Source organism: Myxocyprinus asiaticus, chromosome 5, assembly GCF_019703515.2.
Source record: "Myxocyprinus asiaticus isolate MX2 ecotype Aquarium Trade chromosome 5, UBuf_Myxa_2, whole genome shotgun sequence".
In the NCBI taxonomy this organism is placed as follows: domain Eukaryota; kingdom Metazoa; phylum Chordata; class Actinopteri; order Cypriniformes; family Catostomidae; genus Myxocyprinus; species Myxocyprinus asiaticus.
This window is the reverse complement of record NC_059348.1, coordinates 40,441,332-40,466,590: the sequence shown is the minus strand read 5'-3', so window position 1 is coordinate 40,466,590 and position 25,259 is coordinate 40,441,332. Positions and strand designations below refer to the sequence as shown.

The following is a 25,259-nucleotide window of genomic DNA, read 5'->3' as shown; positions in this document are numbered from 1 at the left end:
TGGTATTTGGCTGGTCATTCACTTAAATGCGTGAAATGGAGTTGGGACAACATTAATATTTTTTCTTGCTATTATCTGAAATGGAGCAGGAGATTTCTAGTTCCCAGCATGGGTTGCATGGGACTGAATTGGGAGAGTAAATGTTGAAATTAGGTGTTATTTTATGTGCTTTTGTGCAAAAAAGACAGGATGGGAGACTTGTTACTGTTTAATGTTAACTGTTGAAATGAAGAAGAGTTTCTGAAATGTTGGAGTTTTAGGGGTTACCACCTCTGTGGCATAGGTGGAGCTTGAACATAGATTGAGGACTTGTACTCTATAACACTTTTTATTTGGTTTATTCTAATATTGCTTTCTGTGTTTATCACACCACAGAAATTCCACTTTGTTGTGCTTTGTGAAAATGCTACAGTTAGCATGCTAACATGCACCATTGCTAGTTAATAGTTAGCTCTCTTAGCTGAAAAAGTGATTTTAAAATGTCTTATTTTATTGGGAGTTACTCAATTCAGTTAGGTTCCCACTACATGAAGTATTTGAGTTGAGATTGCATGATGATAAATTTCAATAAAACTCATATGAAACGTGGAACAACTGTCTACGATTGAATTACGTTCAGCCAAGGAGTTATTTAAAATAGATTTACAAGTCATTAATTTACATACATAGTACCAGTCAAATGTCTGGACACACCTGACTGAATGTTTCTCATGATCATAAAGACTTTTAATCTAAAGGCTTAAGTTTACATGCTTGATTTAAATTTTGTTGACAAATGTAAGCTGAGATATGTAGATTTCTTTATAAAACAAATATATATATATATATATATAAAAACATTTTATTAAAAATAAAATGTTTTTAATTATTGGATGAGTTAGACTGGATAGAAGGAAAAGCAGCCAAATGCCCATCATAAATGATAATGTCAATAAAGGGGAAATAAATGGGGACTGCTGGAAAAGCATTCGAGGTGGCACCTCATGAAGTTAGTTAAGAGAATGCTAAAAGAGGGCATATGAAAGCAAAGGGTCGCTACTTTCAAGAGTCTAAAATATTAGATAGTTTTGATTTGTTTGACATTTTGGTCACTGCTAGATTCTTACACTTATATTTGTGTAATTTCATAGTTTTGATGATTTTCCTATTATTCTAAAATGGAAAATAGTTAGAATGGGTGAATGAGCCTAAACTTTTAGTAATGTTGGATTAAAATAATAATAGTATTTGTTTTATTGACTAATCTTCTACAAACATCAAAAGGCAAAGAAGCAAATGGCTAGCCATTTGAACGCCAGGGGGCACTGTTTATGTTATTTTGTCCACAAGTCTAAGTAATTTTCAGAGGTCTAAGTGTACCATTTATTTGAGTGCTTGTTCTGTTACAACAACCCAAAAGTCATCACACATCAACAGAAACACTACAATTTGAAGAATGTTGCAAGGTCACTAGAAGTCATCTTTGAAAGGCAAATTTAGACATGATAGTAAACATAACTTTTCATCCTATTTGGATTGTTACAAACATTTGCAAAGTATCTGACAAAGAAGGAATGAGAGTGCAAAGGCACTCAGAAAATATTAACCTCAAGGGGCATTCCACAGACAGAAATAACAATAATTGACCGAGCATGTATAGTTTAAATGCAAAGATGTTATCATAGACATACAGTAGATGTGTCATGAATGTTTGGCATAGTGGTGCAGAAAAATAAACAGGCCAAATTTACATAGTATAAAAATGTAATATTATAATGTATAGCAGTTTTTTTTATTCATTATGTCCTTTTTTATCAGTTCCTTAATTCCCAAGGCCAAATACCCCTTTTCCCTCACTCCAACTGACACTCAAAGCCCAGATAGAGAAGCTGTGTGAATGTGATCTGAACTCTGTGGAGGAGGATCATTGAGTCATCAATGCTGTAAAAGGCCAGTGTCCCTGCCCTGTGATCTAGATACACACCGATCTTTGACGATCCAGGCTCAGAGAGTTTACTGACAACCCCATTGTGTCTGAAAGCATAGCAGAACAAACTCCAGTATTTGTCATTATGACAGAAGTGAGCCTCACTGCTTTCCCCTTTCCTGGCAATGTTTTTGTATGCGACAGCAATGTTTATACCCATCCTACTCCATTCCATTCCCAATAGCTGTAGACTGTCAGGCCCTCAGTTACAACCACCTGGCACCAGTAATTAAATCGCTCAGGGTGGTCGGGACAGGATTGCTCCCTGCTCTGAATGGTCACTTCTCTGTTCTCCTTTGACAAAATAAGGTCCTTATGGGCCATTAGGGGATTGAGTTGCAGGAGGCAGGAATCTGAAAAATGGAATGAGGATAAGTGGGAAACAGGAAGAGAGCATTGTAAGGGAAGACAGGAGGAAAGGGTTTATAAAGAGTGGCTCCAAAATATTTGGTCACATACAGGTAAAGTTCACCCAAAAGTGAAAATTCTTGTATTATTTACTCACCCGCTTGTTGTTCCAAAACTATTAACTTTCTTAATTCCATGAAACACAAAAAGAAATGTAAGGCAGAATGACAGCCCGCAGTCACCATTCACTTGAATTGCATATTTTATCTGTACAATAAAAGTGCTTGGTGACTGAGACTAACATTCTTCCTAACAACTCCTTTGGTATTCCATGGAAGAAAGAAAGTCATTTGTGTTTTGAACAACATGAGGGTGAGTAAATGTTGACAGAATTTTTATTTATGAGTGAACTATTCCTTTTAGTCATCCTTAAAAATGTCTGAATATCATTGCATTAGATAACCAAATGTGTGTGTGTTTTTCTTTATTTTAATATTTTGTTATCTAATGCAATGGCAATCTGTAATGATAATTTTTACATGTGGCTTAAAGAAATTGTTCACACAAAAATGAAAATTCTCTTATCATTTACTCACCCTCATGCCGTCCCAGATGTGTATGACTTTCTTTCTTCTGCAGAACACAAACAAAGATTTTTAGAAGAATATTTCAGCTCTGTAGGTCCATACAATGCAAGTGAATGGGTAACAAATATTTTGACAAATATAAAGGCAGCATAAAGTAATTCATACGACTCCAGTGGTTAAATCCATGTCTTCAGAAGCAATATGATAAGTGTGGGTGAGAAACAGATCAATATTTAAGTCCTTTTTTATTTTATTTTTTTTTTACTATAAATCTCCACTTTCACTTTCACATTCTTCTTGTGTTTTTGGAGATTCACATTCTTCATGCATATCATCCCCCACTGTGCAGGGAGGAGAATTTATAGTAAAAAAAGTGCTTAAATATTGATCTATTTTAATATAAAGGCAGCATAAAAGTTATCCATATGACTCCAGTGGTTAAATCCATGTGTTCATATACAATATGATAGGTGTGGGTGAGAAACAGATCAATATTTAAGTCCTTTTTTACTATAGATCTCCACTTTCGCTTCCACATTCTTCTTCTTGTATTTCTGGAGATTCACATTCTTCAGGCATATCGCCACCTACTGTGCAGGGAGGAGAATTTATAGTAAAAAATAACTTAAATATTGATCTTTTTCTCACCCACACCTATCATATCACTTCTGAAGATATGGACTTCTAGGACTTCTATGCTGGAGTTGTATATATTACTTTTATGCTGCCTTTATGTGCTTTTTTGAGCTTCAAAACATTGATACCCATTCACTTGCATTGTGAGGACCAACAGAGATGAAATTTTAAAATCTTTTAAAAATCTTTGTTTGTGTCCTGCAGAAGACAAAAAGTCATACACATCTGGAATGGCATGAGGGTGAGAAAATGATGAGAGAATGTCAATTTCTGGGTTAACTATTCCTTTAAGTTTTCAAATAGCTTTTGGAGCCACTTGTATGTTATATTCACCTTATTATCTGCCATAATGTTACTACAGGTTTGAGGAGTGAGATTTGTATTATGTCAGGGTATTTTTTAATTTTCTGACTCATTCAAGTGTTTAAATGTTTAAACTTGTTTAAACATCAAAAATCAACACCTGAAAATCAAAAATAAACTGTATCACTCCCCATTAGTGTAGTAGACTGACTTACGGTACAAAAACTCTGATCTAATTTTGGGCACTGTGCAATGGAGGATCTTCATAGACATAGCTGGAGAGAAAATGGAAGGCATGCGTATATCACAAGGAAATCAATTAACAAGTTGTCAGAGTTTCATAACAATTTGGAAAACAACTAAACAGGAACTGTTCAGGGCAAGCATAAAGACCAACTTTTTTCCCCTTCACCTGCTTGATAGATCCTGGGCCATTTTCCTTTGAAGATATCAATAAGCTATTTCCTGATATTGCAACGTTCACTTTCCCAAAATCTGAGAGTGATGCTATTGTAAAGTGTGGATCAGGGAGCCGAGAGGAGAAGGAATGACAGTTCTGTAGATATACAATACAGTATATTTAGTTCTGGTCCTCTAATCTGATTAGACAAATGGCATTGCAAAAGTGCTGATATTTAGTACAATATAGCTGGAACTTTTCACTGTTTATATCACTCTGCTTCTTTGGGGCGTCAGAGGCAGCTGTTGATTCTGTTTTGACTTCATTTTATTTTCATAAGCAGAGCAAAAATAGACAATATAACTGGCGATATTTAGTATTTTACTCAATATTAAAATGAGTGTTCACCCAAAAATGAAAATTCTCATTCACTCTGCTAAATGTTGTTTCAAACCAAAATGACTTTATTTCTTCCATGGAACACAAAAGGAGATGTTAGGCAGAATGTTAGCCATCATAGTCTGGAAAAAAAGATGCAATGAACACCTCTTGTGTTCCATGTAACAAAAGAAAGTCATATGTGTTTTTAAATAAAAGCAATTTCATAGTTGCAGTCTTGCTTGTGTGATTATAGTTCATGCTATAGATTTCAGTCAACAATGTGGGTTACCTGGAGAACATGACTTCAGAAGCAACTCAAGCTTGTGATTTCCTGCTCTAGAGTCTGCAACATGCTCTCCGCAACTCTCTCTCGATCTCTGATCAGATCTCTGAATTGACACCTCCTCCTTTCAGCTTGTTGAAGATCTGTTCACCATTTTCCATGGCAGATTGTGCAAAGATCTTTAAGGATACCAACACAACAAAATAACATAATTTATTTTTTTTAAATACAATATATATATATATATATATATATATATATATATATATATATATATATATATATATATATTTTTTTTTTTTTTTTATTTATTTTTTTTTTGTTTTTTTTTTTTTTTGCACAAAATGTTAATTAACACTTTCTGTTCAGGTTACTTTTTTATTTTATTTATTTATTTATTTATTGCTTTAACTCTGTTGATATGAATCCCTGTTTTTGTTCAAGGAATAGTACACCCAAAAATGAAAATTCCCTTCTCATAAATTCCCTTCTCATTTACTCACCCCATCATCCCAGTTGTATATGACTTTCTTTTTTCTGCAGAACACAAATTAAGATTTTTAGAAGAATATTTCAGCTCTGTAGGTCCATACAATTCAAGTGAATGATGGCTAGAACTTTGAAGCTTCAAAAATAATATAAAGGCAGCATAAAAGTAATCCATAAGACTCCAGTGGTTTAATCCATGTCCTCAAAAGCGATATGATAGGTGTGGGTGAAAAACAGATCAATACTTAAAATGTTTTTACTACAGTCGTTTATAAGATTATGATTGTTTCTGGCTGGAAATCCTAGTTCATTAAATGCATTCTTTCCCTTCTAATATTCTATTTAAACCAATGTCTCCATTACATATACTTTTCTGCACAATGAAACCCATCCATATTGATGTGCATTGCCTTTTTGGTTAGTGAAGTATTCTCTAAAAGGTCAGAATAAACTGAACAAGCTATATAAAATAAGGATCTTGTAATATCATTACTCTTTGATATCTTGTGTTTAAAGAGATAGGCCACCCAAAAATGAAAATTCTTTCATCATTTACCCACATTCATGTTGTTCCAAACCTGCACGACTTTCTGTCATTCTGAAATGCAAAAGAAGATGTTAGGCAGAATGTTAGCATCCAGTCACCATTCAGTTGCATTAATTAGAAAAGGAAAAAAAAAAGATGCAATGAAAGTAAATGGTGACTGAGGCTAACATTCTGCCAAACATCTCTTTTTGTATTCCACACAAGAAAGAAAGTCATATGGGTTTGGAACAACATCGGGGCAAGTGAAATGGTGACAGAATTTATTAGACAGTCTCTTATTCAATAAAATTTTTCATAAACAACCACAGTGAGTGCCCACATGGAATTGCCACCGGGTCTTTCAGCAAATCCAGGCAAATTGGACAACAAAACTCTTCTGTATTCAGGAGCCCTTCCATTTTGTCTTTTGTTGTGTTGCAAAATGCATGAAATGATAAAGGCTCTTAAACTGAGCAGCAGTTTCTAGGAAGTGCCTGCCTGGGCCACACCCCTCAGTTCTTCCTGTTTAGGTGAGAGATCGGCGTGTTTGAGTTTTCAAATCTTGCCCTTTGGAAAGAAAAATATCAAATGATATCTCTTTAAAGGTGCACTCAGTAATTTTTGTGCATGTCATTTTGGGTCTGCACTGACAACTAGAGACCTGGTTGCAGCATCATTTAAACACAATAGTTTACAGTTACCAGTGCCACTGTAGAAATTCACTATTCACAGTCAGCCATGATTCATTTAATCCAAGAGTGAAAGTGTCCAATAACATGGCAGTAACTGAGATTAAACGAGTAGTATTCGGCTGGTCATGTGATCGTAAAATGGTTGATTCAGTGATGTTAAATAATATTTCTGAGACAAATAAAACCAGTTTTATATTTGTTACCACATGCACGTTTTTAGGTTAAAATTGTTTTAGTGCATTTGAATCTATTTTTATTTTTGGAGAAACGTCTCCAAAGTTGGAGACAAAGTTGTTTTTTAAATGAAACATAACTGAGGAAAAACTCCATTAAATCTCATGAGCTTTAAAAGAGCAACATCTGAGCAGTCCAGTTTTGTCCTCTGGATGGGGATGACAAATATTCTAAATATGTCCTGTGTCTGAACTCCTTTTTACAATAGTCTAGGATGACCAAATCCATTTGCTGCCTTGATTTGTGTGTGTTTGAAGTTTCAAAATCCTCCAGTTGAAGTGTTTCTAGACATCCACAACTCAACTCAGTCATGAGTGGTATCTGCTTGCTGTGTGCCATGATCCACCCCAACTGTATTCCATAAGTGCATACTGCTTTAGAATATAAATCATTAGATCTGGAACAGAGGGAGACATAGTGAACAGATGTTCTGTAACTTTTTACACAGCCATAACTTTAAACAAAGAATAAATAAAGGGGAGGTACCTCTGCATTGCACTTACATAATACAATGGTGCACAAGGCAAGGCTGCACAGAGATCACACTTGTTTCCTTTTCATGACTTTTATTCAGAGCTAGAATACACATTCGCACAACACTGTGGTGTGTGCTGTTCTACCCTCAGCACAGAGGGATGACCAGAGAGAGACATGCTCTCTCACTCTTTGATAACACAATGAAAACATTCTCATTTAAGCATTGAGGACTGTAACAGTCTGTGACAGACACATATAGATCCCAGAGACGCAGGCAGCACAGCAAACATTTCATTTGCTTTCTTTCTCGTGAGGTGTTTGTGTAACTGATACAGTCTGCTGGTCAACAAAAGAACAGCAAAGGTTTTATAAAGATTGATGAGTAAATACATCTATAACATTTGTAGATACTTCCAAATACCATGTACACACAACAATAACATCTTGTAAATATAAATCCAGTACAATATGTATAAGAATGGCAATATATTAAAAATGTCAGACCTGCCATAGATGGCTTGAATGTTCAAATGATATGTCCACATATACATTTATATTTCCCTTCTCTATTCATCTTCAATGTGTCTATGTCATATAAGTTATATTTTAAGAATGAATAAATGGAGAAAAGACAATTATGCTCTCTTCAATCCATCAATATAAAACGAATTGCATATTCACCAAAGAGCAGTGTAATGTACTGAAATATATCAAGTCTCATATCACAGATATATATTGGAAGCAAATTGTTTTTAACTAGTGCTAGTAAACCTGAAAGAATTGAAGGACTTTATTGAGGTGATTGGAATTTATCATTTACGCACACACACTCAACACTGTTATAATAAATGAATCCTTCATGCAAAGCAACATACAAGTACAATGAAGCATTTTGTCATGCATCTGATATGCAAATGAAAACTGAAAAACTCGGTTAAACTTTTTTGGCGTCTTAATGGGCATGATTAAGAAATAAAAACAAAGCTATAGAAAAATAATACTGAATATAGTTCATGACCATTTCAACATCACCACTCTCCAAACTACACGTTCACTTCCTTCCTACCCACTTATTTTTTGCTTTTCCTTATTCCTTCTAAAACCCCTTGCTTAAACACTAACAAACACTAGCCTGGCTGAATAGATTAGATCAGTCAGGTACAGAATGAAATTAAGAGCGCTGAGCACAGAGATGGCCAGTAGCTTGTCCCATGGGCACAGGCCGATGCTGGAGCCACAGGTATTGGGCCTGTGGCTGTGGCCTCCATGCTTATCATCAAATTTATAAATGGGCCAGATGATAGTGGCGGACAGATACAAGCCCACAGCCAGCAGGGCATATGTGGACAGGAAACGGGCGAAGGAAAAGGGAAGGCAGCCTGTGCACTCGCCTACACACATCACAATGATGGCTGCTGACAAGATGAAGCATATGCAGTAGACAGCCAGGCACCACTTGGTCGCCCCATTCTGGTTGTACGAAACCGGGTCGTTGATGAAGACAAATATGATGCAGGCAACAAAGGTCTCGCACACCTTTAGAAGCCCCGGTGCTGTGGCCATGTAGCCGACCACTTCGCCCGGACGAGCCTTACTGAGACTCACTTCGCTCAAGTATGCGATGGTGGCCAGGCACGAAAAGACAGTAGACACAATACGGCAGTTGAAAATTTCTTTACGACCTGCGTAGCCTTTAAGGAAGTACAGGGGGAATATGATGGAGGCAGAGAGGCAGAGGAGGGAGGCATAGCAGGCAAACGTGATGGGAAAGTTCTTCCAGGAGACAGGGGCCCGGGTCTGCAGGCCAAACATTTCCACCAAGACTATCAAAAGAGTTCCAACAAAACTGAAACTCCAACAGAAGATGCACCAGTCACCTGTGCCATGGGTTAGAGCTGCTCCGTACAGAGCAACGCTGAATGCCACACAAGCGAAAACCATGGCAGCTACACGGGCCCACAGGAGTGGCGAGGAACGTAAAACCACCGGCATGATGGAAAGGATTTCCGATTCACAAATGGAAGATTTATAGGACAATTAATGTCAGCTGTGAGTTACAGTAGTGGTGTGTACAATTGATGTCCTCTTTTATTCTGTCTTCTTGTGTTCCTTGGTTGTCTAGGAGAAAATGAAGGAAAATGAAGGAAGAGTAATCAGTCACTGAGTACAAAAAAGAATAGTTCTTAAGTACACACAACTGGTGGAAACAAAACATCTCATAGATTTTCATGGTATCGTAATATTAAAGGTCATTTTTAAGTGTGTAATTATTTTGATGTTCGATGTAGATCGATTTCCCCTAAAAGTATGCTGTGGTTCTGCAGCACTATCAAAACATTGCTCATTTTATGTAAGTATCCTGGCCAGCCCAACAGAGCAACAGCCTAACTAATGGCGTGAATTTGGTTTGATATTTTCTATGACAGGCCAATGAAAGAATTTTTGCAATTTTATTTGGTGACCACAGTGACCCTGAAATTATATACTTCACCTTTAAATACACACCATAACATGAACAGACAAAAGTGGAATCAAAATGTCACACAGATTTTCATGATTTCACATCTGGGTGATTCTCATGAAACCTGTAAAGAAAATATCCTGGTCAGATTTAACCTCACATCCTTACAATGTTATAAAATTATATTTTGCACAAACAAAATAAAGAATCCATTAAGATTTTTTGCATTTTGACATAAATTTCAAGACACTTAAGCACATTTTACTCACCTTTTCTTATTACCATAAAGCGTGCGGATGCTTTAATTTTAGTATTCACATTGATTTCAATGATGATTCTCATTACCACATCATAGTCATTTTTAATTTATTACAGTAAAAAAAGATGCTATTTTACAACAATTTTCCCCTGATTTTTATTTTAATATGCAAAGGTAGTACTGAGGGAGTACAACTGTGGTGTATAAATGCTATAACATTTTAATAATGTAAAAGAAATATATATAAAAATCACGTTGCGGTAATGTGAATATCATAATGACCATCTTTTTCACATTGAAATAATGAGAATTGGGAGGTAAAATGTGCATAACTGTCATATAACAATACAATTAATGTCACAATCTTAATGGTCCTAAAATAGGCTTCATTTTTTTTTCTATGCAAAACATAATTTCTTATTTGTTTCTTTTGATTTTGGAGTAAAACAGGACCAGGACATTTTCTTGAGAGGGTTCGTGAAGATCACCCATCTTTGCTGAGGGTGGTTGTTCACTGAGTAAAAGAAATGCAAAACTTTGCTAATCTGTGGGGACAATAATGTTGCATTTTCGTCACATGAGTAGATAAAATTCCACAAAATGGCCAACTAAGGTGGGCTGAAACCCTGTAGGATAATCAGGCATTTATTCATGCAAATGTAATAATGGTCACATACTGCATAAATGCCAATGGCACTCTATAACAAAAAGTCTCTGGGCGTCATTTGGGGTTCCAGACTGGCAGTCAGTGAAAGCCTTTCCCTAACACATTCAAACTATTTAGACAAACACAGCACAACCGAGACCTTTACTCAACCCTACAGTCCATCTGTCATCAACCTCCGTGGGAGGGGCCAGATAGGCTAACAATTGGAGCTTTGAGAACCATACCCCCCCCCCACCACCTCCCAGCCTTCCCACACAATTTTGTAACAGTCAGGAAACCCTCATCTTGTTGCCTGGCTTACACAGAGATGGTCAAGTAAACAGTGCAGGCATAAGTGTTTACATTTTAGGATTGATCCTTCCTATTTATTGAACAGAAGAGAATAACAGAATTTGGAAAGGAAATAAAGGAAAAAAAGTTTCAAAAAGCGATAAAAAAGCAAGAATGAAAGACAGCTAGGCAGATGCACAGGGTTGTGTGTGTAATGGTCGTGTAGTGTAGATCCTCGAGGAATCCAGAGAGAGTAGTATGTTCGTAGACTTGTGTGTGTAGTGGTCGTGTGCAGAGCAGTTCCGGAGCAGTGAGGTATCGCTGAAGAGACACTCAGGAAAAGCATCAAAGGAGGCGAGGCAACAGGCAGGATGGTAACCAAAAGCCCGGCGCACACAGCGCAGACTGGTAACCAATACACAGAAATTGATACAGGGTATACTATGGCAGAGGGAGGGAGTGGTAAGTAACAGGACTCAAACAAACAATCGAGCAATGAACACAAACAGAGTGGGGTAGATATAGCCAGGGACCTAATGGTGATCAGGTGCCGCTAAGTCGCAGCAAGCTGGAATGATCAGCGCTACCATGGAAACAATCAAGGCTTCCATGGCAACGCTGATTATGCAAGCCAGTGAGCCAGACACCTGAACCAAACAGAGAGAACATGTAATGACAAACCAGCGGACTCACAGAGACCGTGACAATACCCAAAGGGACGCCTCTTGGCGTACCCAGAAGAGTTACCATGATGGATATGGAACCAATCGATGAGGGTGTGTTCAAGAATGAGCCAGGACCCAGCATCTCACCTCAGGACCATAACCCTCCCAGTCTACCAGGTACTGAACCCCTCTGCCCCTGCATCTGACGTTGAGTAACCATTTGACAGAATAAGCCAAGGGCGCCCTCCACCAGACAAGGCGGGGGCAGTACAGGTGTGGAAGGGTGAAGACTAGACCGGACGACAGGTTTAACACGAGAAACATGGAACACGACTAAGGAAAAGTGGTAATTTGAGATGGACTGCCACCAGGCTAATAACCTTAGTGATGGGAAAAGGCCCGATGAACCTGGGCCACAGCTTACGAGAGCGGAGTCAGAGAGGAATGTCTTTAGTGGACCACCAGACCTTCTGCCCGCAGATGTAAGATGGAGGTTTAGACCGGTGCCGATCTGCTGACTTCTTAATATGAGCGCCAGTCTGGAGGAGGGCTTCTCTGGCTATTCGCCAGCATTGGATAAAGGCGTGTGCGGACGGGACCTGAGTGTCGGGTTCTTGGGCAGGGAACAGAGGGGGATGGTAATTTGGGGAGGGGAATAAAATGAGCCACCTTTGAAAAATGGTCCACCATGGTCATGATGACTGTGTTGCCATGGGAAGGGAGGAGACCCGTAACAAAGTCTATGGCAATGTGAGACCAGGGTCTCAAAGAGACTGACAGCAGTTGGAGGAGTCCAACTGGAGGCTGACAGGAAGTCTTGTTAGCGGCACAGACAGGGCAAGCATACATGTAATGGTGTCTAATGAGCACCTGAGTATGAGCAGCCCCTGGATGACAGGCGACATTCAACGAGTGCTCCACCACGAACTGACGTGAAGTGTCAGGAGTATTAAGAATGGGAGCGGTAGTAAACCTTTCTTTCAATTTAGAAAATGTGGCTTCTGCCTGCAAGGACCAACAGAACTTAGTATGGGTGGAGGTGAGATATGTCAGGGGCACGGCGAGCTGACTGAAGTTTCTAATGAAACATCTGTAAACATTAGTGAACCCCAGAAACCTTTGTAAAGACTTGCGGGAGTCTGGGGTGGGCCAATCAGAAACTGCTTTAACTTTAACAGGGTCCATGCGCACTCCCTCGGACGAGATGATGAAACCCAGGAACGGAACTGACTGCACATGAAAAACACACTTCTCCACCTTAACGAACAGTCGGTTCTCTAGCAGTCGCTGAAGCACCTGCCTGACATGCTGGACATGGTCCTGGATATTCTGGGAGAAAATCAGAATATTTTCCAAATAAATAAAAACAAATCGATTTACCATGTCCCGAAACACGTCATTCATGAACCCCTGGAAGACGGGGGGGCGCTGACCAATCCGAACGGCATGACCGAATATTCAAAGTGCCCCCTATGGGTGTTAAAAGCTGTCTTCCACTCATCCCCCATCCTGATCCAAATCAGGTGATAAGCATTGTGTAGGTCCAACTTCGTAAAGACGGATGCCCCCTGCAAGAGTTCAAAAGCTGAAGTCATCAACTGTAAAGGATAGCGATTCTTCACTGTGATATCATTCAGCTCCTGATAATCAATACAGGGTCTAAGCGAGCCATCCTTCTTCTCCACAAAGAAGAACCCTGCCACTGCAGGGGAAGAGGAATGGCGGATGAGACCGGCTGTCAGAGAATCAGTAATAAATTTATTCATGGCCTCCCTCTCGGGAGCAGAGAGCGAATACAACCGATCTCGTGGAGAAGTCCCAGGGTGTAGATCGCTTGCGCAATTGTACGGGTGATGAGGAGGAAGGGTCGTGGCATGAGACTGACTGAACACCACCCCCAGATCGTGGTATGCCAAGGGTACATCGGATAAATCCCTGAAAAGACACACAAGACTGGACAGGAGAGACAGCAGAGTTAAGACAATGAGAGAGACAATAGGACTCCAGGCTAGAACAGAACTGGTTGACCAGTCAAAATGTGGATTATGTGTTACCAACCAAGGATGCCCTAGTACCACCGCTGCAGAGGGAGAGCGGACCAGCAGAAAGGAGAGTTGCCCAGTGTGGTTACCCGTGATGAGGGTGAGCGGCTCCTTAGAATGGGTGACGATGGTCAGGGGTGAGCCGCTATGGGAGTACGCTGTAATGGGTTCAGCCAACTTAACCACCAGAATCTGCCACCTGGAAGCCATGGCAGCATCAAGGAAGTTTCCCTCTACTTCTGAATCCACAAGGGTGGAAACAGAGTGAATGGTTGATCTGTGCTGCAGCCAGGCTGGGAGAACAGGTCGTTGTGTGGGGTTTTTGCTCAGAGGAGTTGCGCTCGCCAGTAACTCCTTGTCTACCGATGAGTGGGGGGCTTTTACTGGGCAGTTGGCGATGACATGACCAGGACCAGCACAGTGGAGACAGAGCTCCTTGGACATATGGCGCTGACTCTCTCTTCGTGATAATCGTGTCCTCCCAATCTGCATAGGTTCCGTTTCGGGTTGTTGCTCTGAGACCCCAGCCACAGGAGTGGGAGGATGGTAACGGTCAGCTGACCTGGGAGGTAAGGAGCGACATCGGCTGTGTCGGAGTGCAAGGCGTTGATCAACCCTTATGGCCAGAATGACCAGATCGTCAAAATGGGAAGGCAAATCCAGAGTGTAAATCTCATCGTGGATCGTATCAGATAAGCCAGGAACCGACTCCAATGGGCTGCCTCATTCCATTTGCCAGATGTGGCGAGAGTGCAGAACTCGATGGCATAGTCCGCAACAGAGCGGTTACCCTGAGTCAAACTGGACAGACTCCTGTTCACGTACAGATCTGTTAAAAACTCGAAGAAGTTCAGCTGAAAACTCCTGGAATGAGGAGCAGCAAGGGTGGCAACTCTCCCATACAGCAGTTCCCCACTGGCTGGCCCTCCTGGTAAGGAGCGTGATAACGAATGTGACCTTAACTGCCTACGTGGAGGAAGTTGAGGGCTGCAGCGAGAAACAGATTGAACACTGCGTGAGGAATGTGCGACAGGACCCCGCCTCAGCTGAGTATGGAGTAGGCTAGGGAGAACCGCTGGGGCCGGTGAAGAATCCTCAGCAGTGGAGTCAGAGTCTGGAGGCTGATGGAGTTTTGAGAGTCGTTGAACCAATGATGTGAGTTCTGCTAGCTGAAAAGCCACCATTTTAATGGCGCGGTTGGTAGCAGAGATCTGGTCCTGCTGGTGACACAGAAACGTTCCCTGTTGCGTGAGCACAGCCCGCAGGTCGGTCTGCTCTGCTGGATCCATTCTGGCTTCATTGTTCTGTCAGGAAGGATGAGACAAATGATCCAAGTGCGGAGACAATGATCTGATATTTATTTAACAAACGCAGCAATGCTGGTAAAGCTTCAGTGGGGGAACCCCGGCACCGACTGCAGCATGGAGAAGGATGGTGCGTTCGTAGGGTTGTGTGCATAATGGTCGTGTAGTGTAGATCCTCGAGGAATCCAGAGAGAGTAGTATGTTCGTAGACTTGTGTGCGTAGTGGTCGTGTGCAGAGCAGTTCCGGTGCAGTGAGGTATCGCTGAAGAGACACTCAGGAAAAGCATCAAAGGAGGCGAGGCAACAGGCAGGATGGTAACCAAAATCCCGGCGCACACAGCGCAAACTGGTAACCAATACACAGAAAACGATACAGGGTATACTAGGGCAGAGGGAGAGAGTGGTAAGTAACAGGACTCAAACAAACAATTGAGTGACGAACACAAAACAGAGTGAGGTAGATATAGCCAGGGACCTAATGGCGATCAGGTGCCGCTAGTTCGCAGCAAGCTGGAATGATCAGCGCTACCATGGAAACAACCAAGGCTTCCATGGCAACGGTTGGCCGATATTATCGGCCGATATTAGCCTTTCACCAATATATCGGTATCGCCATATAAGTTTACCGATATGTGCAGATATGAAAACTTTTTTCAGAACATATAATGAAGAAAACAATGCTTTAGAATTGGTGTCATAATGTAGTTTGTCCAGCTGAGCACGCTCTGACTCCATTGTTTACAGAGCTGACTCTGAACTGATGGTGGCTCTGCAGACAGGACGGAGTTAAGCGGTGCGGTTTTAAGCGATATCTTCTCAGTAAGTTGCTAACTAGTTTGTAAAATACATACTGGAAAGTTAATAAACAATGACCCCATCATTTTCCCTTTTCAATATAACTAATATAACGTTAACCCTGTCCCTGACAACCATGTCACTCATGTCTATTTGCTGTTAGCCAGCTATAGTTTGTCAGTGCAGTAAGTAATGTAGCAGATTGAATGGTAAACAACAGTGCATCTTTTTGCAGCTCAGTAGACAACAGTGTGGTGGTGGATTGTGTCTGTTGAGTGTAGATTTCACGCTATGTTATTACCTAGTTGGTGAGACACAATGCTGGTCCATCTTTTACTCTCCGTGACAACAAGCCTATAGCTAACTAGCTAACCACGTAGCTACTTTCACTGCTTGTCAGCTGAGTGGAAGCTAATGTGTAAACATGTATTCACCAAACTGTTTTGTTCAGGATTCACAGTTTGTTACCCCCTTCAACCGAACAATTCCAGTCGATGCATTTATAAAATGTAACATTTAAAAGTCTGGTTTTCCACCGTTGAAAGTTTCCCCTGAACTTGTATAGCAGAATATGGTGTAACACCGCTGCCGCTGTTTATCTCTTGTCTCGGCAGGTGTAAATCCTTCTTGTTTTACAACCTGCCAATAATTGACTGGCAGTATTAATATAGTCAGCATTTGACTGATACTAAACAGTACTGATGTTTATTTAGCTATTTATTTTATTTTTATTTATTCTTTATTTTAATGGTCAGCATTTGACTGATACTAAACAGTACTGATGTTTATTTAGCTATTTATTTTATTTTTATTTATTCTTTATTTTAATGGTCAGCAACTGACTGATACTAAACATACAGTACTGATGTTTTTTAAGCTATTTATTTTATTTGAATTTATTCTTTATTTTAATGGTCAGCAACTGACTGATATTGAACAGACAGTACTGATATTTTTTAAACTATTTATTGTATTTTTATTTATTTTTTATTTTCTCAATGTTCATCTGTAGAATTCGTTGACAATGTATAATAATAATGTCAAATATTCTTTAATAAAAAAATATTTGTTTAAGAAAGCAGCCTTCTGAGTACCTTTGCATAGTCATATCGGTGCAAAATCGGTGAACAATCCACATAGAAAAGGTCTGTTTTCATTCCAGGTCAAAAATTAACTATATCGGCCACCATATCAGTAATCTGTGAATTTCCCCCCTCTAAAATTGGTATCGGTAACGGCTTCAAAAATCCCAAATCGGTCGGGCTCTAAAATCAGCGGACTCACCGAGACTGTGACACTACATATGGACAAACAGCAGAAGTGTTTGAAAAAGCATGTCCTTTCACCCCACAAGGACTCACATTTTAAACACAGGAGGGAATAGCATAGCTGTGAGTCATTTATCCCTCACTCCCTCCCCCGGTCACTCGTATTGTGCTGTTGCTCTTACACACTCTCTCTCTCTGCAGAGTGTCAAATTTTCCAACTTGATGATCTATCCCAGATGTTGTGAGGGATATGCCTGGAGTTTTCCACAATGTATTCCCCCAACTCACCGACCTCTCCATCTCTCAATTTCACTGTGACTTTCTTTTCTGACCCCCACCCACCTTTCTGTCACTCTATCGTTCTCTTTCATCAATATTTATTTAATTCTCTTTTTAGAATTGGTTCCTAAAAAAAATTAAGTTATGTAACATAAGAACATAGGAAAATGCTATTGAATTCATTGCAATGCACTATAATTACTTTTCTCTTAATGCAAAAACTGCATGTTAAGGGATAAAGCTTTAAAGGGGTTATGACATGAGGAATCAAATTTTCCTTGATCATTTGACATATAGGAGGTCATTGTACTATAAAAACATACTGTAAGTTTCAGGATTCAAAACTTCCTCCTCACTGCAAAAGAGCATTTTTTTAAGCTAAGCTGCCGAAATGACTCGTTCTCTACTTCCTCTACATTGTGATGTCACACTGTGGTAGACATCTGCATCTGACCGCCTCCACAATAACACATCAGTGCCTAGTTTACCTTATCACTAACCGTTGCCCCACCCAGTAGTGGTGAGCAGTGAGATGAAAAGGAGAGAGCAGGTCAGTCAAGAGCAGAGAATCAATCATAACAGTGGGCATTTACTGTCAAGTCTTAAAGGAGAAGCAGCACCAAAACAGAGTGATTCTGACAGAGGGTCAGAATGAGGGTGGAAAATGATTGTTTATCACAAATACATGTATATGACTGTAAAGAAAAATGAACTAATATTAACAGTGAACCTCAAGGAACATATTAAAATTAAAAAGGCATGTCATGACTGTCACAGTTATTCACCGTTCTGTTCCTTGGACTCTTATTTTGATATGTTTTTTGTGTCATCCTTAGTTTCCCCTGGACTACACTTCCCATAATGCACTGCCCTCATCACTGTCATCTGTTCCCAATCTTCCTCACCTCCCCTCCATTTCCTCATCAGCACCTGTGTGTTTAAATACTCTCCAGTTTTATTCATTCCTTTGTCAGAATGCCTGTAGCCTTGACCGTCCCCGTAACCACACTCCCTGCTGGCCGGAAGAGGAGCATAAGGAAAAGGACACCTTCTCTCCAGTCTCTGCCCATATTCACAACCACAGAGGTCGTGCCCCAGTCTTTGCCAGTGCTCACGACCATGGAGGTCGTTCCCCGGTCTCTGCCCATATTCACGACCATGGAGGTCGTTCCCCAGTCTCTGCCCATATTCACGACCACAGAGGTCGTTCCCCATGGGAAGAATTGCAAAGAAAAAGCCACTTTTGAAACAGAAAAACAAAAAGAAAAGGTTAGAGTGGCAAAGAAACACAGGCATTGAACAACAGATAATTGGAAAAGAGTGTTATGGATCTTAACCCCATTGAGCTTTTTTTTGGGATCAGCTAGACTGTAAGGTGCGTGAGAAGTGCCCGACAAGACCCACATCTATGGCAAGTGCTACAGGAAGCGTAGAGTGAAATATCACCTGAGTATCTGGACAAACTGACAGCTAGAATGCCAAGGATCTGCAAAGCTGTCATTGCTGCACGTGGAGGATTTTTTTATGAGAACTCTTTGAAGTAGTTTAAGAAGTTCAGAATTTATTTTTTTTCAAATTGTAATAGTAATTTTTCACGTTATTAATGTCTTGACTATACATTGTGATCAGCTGAATGCCACTTTGGTGAATAAAAGTACCAATTTCTTTCCATAAGAGCAAAATCTGTACATTATTCCAATCTTTTGGTCACCAGTGTACATAGCCTATATAAATCGCATTGATGAGCATGTTGCGCAAAGGAAAAATAAATACGGAACTATATAAATAAAATGGATGATTTAAGAAAAAGAGAAATGTGGAATTAAAAATCAACTTTCAAGTTTGCATTTCCTTTAATATTTTTTGCATTTGCCCAACCATTTAATTGTTTTATATTGAATTAATTTTGCATTGATCAGTGCATTTATGTATTCATTTATATTTTTTATATAATTATTTGTATAGCTCCTCGCACATATAGTTATTTATATGTTTATTTATGCACGGCCATGCAGATATACAGTATACACTTCCCATAATGCACTGCCCTCATCACTGTCATCTGTTCCCAATCTTCCTCACCTCCCCTCCATTTCCTCATCAGCACCTGTGTGTTTAAATACTCTCCAGTTTTATTCATTCCTTTGTCAGAATGCCTGTAGCCTTGACCGTCCCCGTAACCACACTCCCTGCTGGCCGGAAGAGGAGCATAAGGAAAAGGACACCTTCTCTCCAGTCTCTGCCCATATTCACAACCACAGAGGTTGTGCCCCAGTCTTTGCCAGTGCTCACGACCATGGAGGTCGTTCCCCGGTCTCTGCCCATATTCACGACCATGGAGGTCGTTCCCCAGTCTCTGCCCATATTCACGACCACAGAGGTCGTTCCCCAGTCACTGCCCGTGCTCACGACCACGGAGGTCGATCCCCAGTCTCTACCCCTGCTCTTGACCGCAGAGGTCGATCCTCAGTCTCTGCCTGAACTCTCTACCACGGGAGTCACTTCCCAGTCATCCACGGTTCTTAGCCCCGAGCCTTCCACTGACTCTTCCCTTGATCCTCCCAAGATTCCGCCTTCCACGGCCTCGTTCCTCGAACCTTACATGGCCTCATCCCTCAAGCCCTCCACGGCCTCATCCCTTGATCCTCCCATGACTCTGCCTTCCACGGCTTCGCCCCTCGAGCCCCTGACGGCTCCGCTTTCCACGGCTTCGCCCCTCGAGCCCCTCACAGCTCCACCTTCCACGGCTTCACCCCTCGAGCCCCTCACGGCTCCGCCTTCCATGGCTTCGCCCCTCGAGCCCCTCACGGCTCCGCCTTCCACGGTTTCGCCCTCGAGCCTCTCACGGCTCCACCTTCCACGGATTTGCCTCTCAAGCCTCTCACGGTTCCGCCTTCCACAGCTCCACCCCATGAGTCTTCCACGGCTCCGCCTTAAATAGCTCTACCCCCAGAGTCTTCCACGGCTCTGCCTGCCTTAGTCGAGCCTCTCCAGGCTCCGCCTGCCCTAGTCGAGCCTCTCCAGGCTCCGCCCTCTGTGTCTCCTAATGCTCCGCCCTCAATTCCTGGATCTCCTTTTCCTACGGCTCTGCCCATTCCACCACACTCTCCACTACCTCTGGCTCAATACCCCAATCCTCCTGTGGCTCCACGAGCTCCTCTTCCGGTACCTCCCCTTGAGACCCAAATCCTCCATCCTCCTGTGGCTCCATCTCCGGACCCATCTCCGGCTCCACCATCGAGACCTCAAGTCCCTGCTCTGTGACTGCCTCCCAGGCCTCCTGTCCCAGTCCCTGTCCTGTGGCCACCTCCCAGGCCTCCTGACCCAGTCCCTGTCCTGCGGCCGCCTCCCAGGCCTCCTGACCCAATCCCTGTCCTGCGGCCACCTCCCAGGCCCCTGGATCCATTCCCAGCTCTGAAGCCTCCCCCCAGGCACCCGGATCTATTCCCAGCCCTGAAGCTGCCCCCCAGGCCCCCGGATCCATTCCCAGCCCTGAAGCCGCCCCCCAGGCCTACTGTTTGTCTTCCTTGGATCTTTCTTCACCTTCTGCATCACCCTACCCTCCTCATCTGTCTTTGGGGCACCAGGAGTCGCCCTTTATAGGGGGTCGGGGGTTACTGTATTGTTACTTTGTGTTGGTAAAGTGTGATTTAGTTGATTACGAATTACCACGTTGTTATGTTTTGTATAATGTTCCACTCCAGCTTATTTCCTATAATGTTCCACTCCAGCATATTTCCTTATTAAAGACGTTAAAGTTAATCTACTCCTGCATCTCCTGTCTTCCTCTCCATGAACCCAACGTTACAGAAGAACTGACAAAGGAATGAATAAAACTGGAGGGTATTTATACACACAGGTGCTGATGAGGAAATGGAGGACAGGTGAGGAAGATTGGGAACAGATGGCAGTGATGAGGGCAGTGCATTATAGGAAGTGTAGTCCAGGGGAAACTAAGGACGACACAAAAACCATATCAAAATAAGAGTCCAAGGAACAGAACGGTGAATAACTGTGACAATGACCCATTTAAATAGATCCAAGGAAACATATGTATGAGAAAACAGGACATGACTGAGAGCTGGACACAGAGCTAGAGTCATGTGGTTTTCTGAGAAACGCCATAAGTAACTCAATTTCATCCTTAATCAGGTTAAAATACTTTTACACAAGACTGGACAGAAAAACAAGCTCTGTAGCTACAGATTTATGACCTTTTGCAATGAGAGAGAGAGAGAGAGAGAGAGAGAGAGAGAGAGAGAGAGAGAGAGAGAAAGAGAGAGATCTCCACACTGTAAGAGATCCAAAACAGAGACAGATCCTCACCAAATATAGGCTCAGCAATCACAGTCTGGCCATAGAAAAGGGAGACACAAACAACATGGCTTCCAAAGGAAGAACGAGTCTGTGCTCACTGTGACACTGGTGAGGTCGAGACAGAGACACACTTTCTCCTTCACTGTGAGAAATTTACTGAGGTGAGAGAGAAATACTTTGATAAACTCTCAAACCTCATGCCACAGTTTTCAAGTTCAGCAGAAACAGATCAAATGCAGGTGTTACAGGTGGAGGACAATCATGCATCAGTTGCAGCTAAATTCATTTTTGAAGTGCACACCCTCAGAAATCAATCACTGCCTTAATGTACTTCATTCACAGTATTTTTATTTTCTTATGTTTATAATGTCTTGTTAATGTCTTGTTAAATGCTTATTTTATTTTATATTGTATAGTGTATATTGTTATTATTGTTTTTATTTTATTGTATTAATTACCTGGCACCTTATTTTAATTATATTTTATTGTCATTTGTTACTGTTTTATCATAATTATATTTATTATAATTTTTGTTTTGTCATTATCTGTTTTGTGTATTAATGCTTTGGCAATATTGTATGTAAACACAATCATGCTAGTAAAGTACTTTAAAATTGAAATTGAGAGAGAGAGAGAGAGAGAGAGAGAGAGAGAGAGAGAGAGAGAGAGAGAGAGAGAGAGAGAGAAAACATAGGTATTAGGCTATACTATTTTAAACAGCCTAAGCATGACACCAGAACAATTTGTATTCGATTAATAGATTAATAAAGTAAAAAACAAAAAAAAAAAAAAAAAAAAAAACAAACAAACAAACAAAAAAAAAAGAGCAAAGTATAAAGAAATTACAAGTTAATAACATTCAGCCTACTTCCTGCCTCATCACTAAAAAGCCCACTGTGGTGGGCGTGTCTCTCCACGTGCAGTGCCGCACCCAGCAGGCTACTCATATTAATACAGCCTTTATAGTGTACTTAAAAATGTATGCATACTTAAAATTGCGTGCTACTAGTCTAACGAAGTATTATGATTACTGTCTCGCTAAACAACTACCAGACTCTAGATAACTGACAAACATATTTTTGCAACACGTAATGGGCGCAAACAAATATTACGGACACATTTTGCATTTTATTTATTTATTTATTTATTTTTTTGTCAGATTAATTAGTACGATTTAACACTATGACTATTCGTGAGCGTGTGTAGCTAAAATAAAATAAAAGCACTTTATCTGAATCTAGAAAGCAGGCAAACAATCTTTAGTTATATTTATTAAATGTGTTAGTGCGCCAGCATACAGTGATAAAGTGTTTAATCAAGGTCTTTGAAGCTTTTATGTTCACAAAAGATGAAAATAAGTAGGTAAATGTGCATCAGCTTTCTTACCGTCTGCTTGTCCCGTTATCTTTCTCTCGAAGTGCTGCGTCTGAAACAAGTGGGCGCGGTGTTGAAGCGGACTTTTCAATCACAGTCAGTGAGGACACAGTTACCGGGATACCCTCCCACTCCCTGAATCCGCCCATGCCAAACTAGGTAAAATGTTCTCTCACGCTCGCTTTCTTTAGCCCCTAAATAAAGAGTGTATTCAGTGGTTACGGTGTACTTTCTTTTATCGTTTAAAATGACATTCTGCTCCAATGCATAGCCTGCTGGTATTGGTATCTGATTTCCATCTGTTCATTTATAATCAAATAACTGAAAGAAGATTAGGCCTTTATGAAAGATGTGTAACCTAATTTATATCTCTTGTTGTTTATTTTTTGTTGCTAGGATGCAGAGAATGTTACTATGGAAACCAGATGTTTGTTTATGCTGTACTGTTGGGGTGACGTGATTAGGAGCACATGTCTGCTGTGGTCACAGAGAACTGTTGCAAAAGGCAGAAACAAACAGTGCGATTTCTCCTCTCTTTTTTTTTTAACCATTTAGCCTCACTAGTATGGAGGACAAAACATGAAAAAATTATAAATAAATAAAAACAAAAATATATAAATAAATTCACATAGTTGTGCATAAATAAATAGCCTATATGAGCAATTAAATGTGCGAGAAGATATTCAAATATTTAAATAATTACACTGGCGTCCAAAAGTTTGGAATAATGTACAGATTTTGCTGTTTCGGAAGGAAATTGGTACTTTAATTCACCAAAGTGGCATTCAGCTGATCACAACATTACTGATGTAAAAAAACTGCACCATCACTATTTGAAAAAAGTCATTTTTGATCAAATCTAGACAGACCCCATTTCCAGCAGCCATCACTCCAACACCTTATACTTGAGTAATCATGCTAAATTGCTAATTTGGTACCAGAAAATCACTTGCCATTATATCAAACATTGCTGAAAGCTATTTGGTTCATTAAATGAAGCTTAACATTATCTTTGTGTTTGTTTTTGAGTTGCCACATTATGCAATAGACTGGCATGTCTTAAGGTCAATATTAGGTCAAAAATGGCAACAAAAAAAAAAAGAAACAGCTTTCTCTAGTAACTCGTCAGTCAATCATTGTTATGAGGAATGAAGGCTATACAATGCTTGAAATTGCCAAAACACTAAAGATTTCGTACAAAGGTGTACACTACAGTCTTCAAAGACAAAGGACAACTGGCTCTAACAAGGACAGAAAGAGATGTAGAAGGCCCAGATGTACAACTAAACAAGAGGAAGTACATCAGAGTCTCTAGTTTGAGAAATAGACGCCTCACATGTCCTCAGCTGACAGCTTCATTGAATTCTACCCACTCAACACCAGTTTCATGTACAACAGTAAAGAGAAGACTCAGGTGCAGGCCTTATGGGAAGAATTGCAAAGAAAAAGCCACTTTTGAAACAGAAAAACAAAAAGAAAAGGTTAGAGTGGCAAAGAAACACAGGCATTGAACAACAGATAATTGGAAAAGAGTGTTATGGATCTTAACCCCATGGAGCTTTTGTGGGATCAGCTAGACTGTAATGTGCGTGAGAAGTGCCCGACAAGACCCACATCTATGGCAAGTGCTACAGGAAGCGTGGGGTGAAATGTCACCTGAGTATCTGGACAAACTGACAGCTAGAATGCCAAGGATCTGCAAAGCTGTCATTGCTGCACGTGGAGGATTTTTTGATGAGAACTCTTTGAAGTAGTTTAAGAAGTTCAGAATTTATTTTTTTTCAAATTGTAATAGTAATTTTTCACGTTATTAATGTCCTGACTATACATTGTGATCAGCTGAATGCCACTTTGGTGAATAAAAGTACCAATTTCTTTCCATAAGAGCAAAATCTGTACATTATTCCAATCTTTTGGTCACCAGTGTACATAGCCTATATAAATCGCATTGATGAGCATGTTGCGCAAAGGAAAAATAAATACGGAACTATATAAATAAAATGGATGATTTAAGAAAAAGAGAAATGTGGAATTAAAAATCAACTTTCAAGTTTGCATTTCCTTTAATATTTTTTGCATTTGCCCAACCATTTAATTGTTTTATATTGAATTATTTTTGCATTGATCAGTGCATTTATGTATTCATTTATATTTTTTATATAATTATTTGTATAGCTCCTCGCACATATAGTTATTTATATGTTTATTTATGCACGGCCATGCAGATATACAGTAT

General features: G+C 40.3%; 3 protein-coding genes across 6 annotated transcripts; 1 reads left to right on the top strand and 2 right to left on the bottom strand.

The window, feature by feature from the left end:
- Nucleotides 1-1,356: 1,356 nt before the first annotated feature.
- Nucleotides 1,357-5,065, bottom strand: ftr66 (finTRIM family, member 66). The gene is given in 6 exon segments (XM_051698384.1): nucleotides 1,357-2,140; nucleotides 2,143-2,319; nucleotides 4,056-4,115; nucleotides 4,253-4,306; nucleotides 4,309-4,560; nucleotides 5,023-5,065. Coding segments are annotated over 6 exon segments (894 nt in total). The 3' UTR covers nucleotides 1,357-1,832.
- Nucleotides 5,066-7,394: 2,329 nt separating this feature from the next.
- Nucleotides 7,395-23,188, bottom strand: myadmb (myeloid associated differentiation marker b). Of its 4 annotated transcripts, XM_051698508.1 has the most exons (3): nucleotides 13,703-16,592; nucleotides 13,025-13,597; nucleotides 9,316-9,440 (listed from the first exon to the last, which is right to left on the bottom strand). In XM_051698508.1, the coding sequence occupies exons 1-2, from the start codon at nucleotides 14,176-14,178 to the stop codon at nucleotides 13,045-13,047; spliced, it is 1,029 nt and encodes a 342-aa protein (XP_051554468.1). In that variant the 5' UTR covers nucleotides 14,179-16,592; the 3' UTR covers nucleotides 9,316-9,440; nucleotides 13,025-13,044. The 4 variants fall into 4 exon arrangements, with proteins under 4 accessions (XP_051554469.1, XP_051554470.1, XP_051554471.1 ...); XM_051698509.1 differs by lacking the exons at nucleotides 13,025-13,597; nucleotides 13,703-16,592 and adding an exon at nucleotides 23,036-23,188 and having other exon boundaries at nucleotides 7,395-9,440; XM_051698510.1 differs by lacking the exons at nucleotides 13,025-13,597; nucleotides 13,703-16,592 and adding an exon at nucleotides 18,238-18,261 and having other exon boundaries at nucleotides 7,395-9,440.
- On the top strand, nucleotides 18,268-20,273 carry LOC127441290 (mucin-2-like). Its single transcript, XM_051698513.1, has 2 exons — nucleotides 18,268-18,535; nucleotides 19,713-20,273. Exons 1-2 carry the CDS (start codon nucleotides 18,308-18,310, stop codon nucleotides 20,271-20,273), a joined length of 789 nt encoding a protein of 262 aa, XP_051554473.1. The 5' UTR covers nucleotides 18,268-18,307.
- Nucleotides 23,189-25,259: the final 2,071 nt, after the last annotated feature.

Coding starts and splice junctions, on each gene's coding strand:
- myadmb (XM_051698508.1), bottom strand. CDS start 14,178: ATGCAGATTGGGAGGACACGATTATCACGAAGAGAGAGTCAGCGCCAT. Junction 13,598..13,702: donor GTGGTACTAGGGCATCCTTG/GTTGGTAACACA, acceptor TCTCCTGTCCAG/TCTTGTGTGTCTTTTCAGGG.
- LOC127441290 (XM_051698513.1), top strand. CDS start 18,308: ATGCCTGTAGCCTTGACCGTCCCCGTAACCACACTCCCTGCTGGCCGG. Junction 18,536..19,712: donor CCATATTCACGACCACAGAG/GTCGTTCCCCAT, acceptor ACGACCACAGAG/GTCGTTCCCCAGTCACTGCC.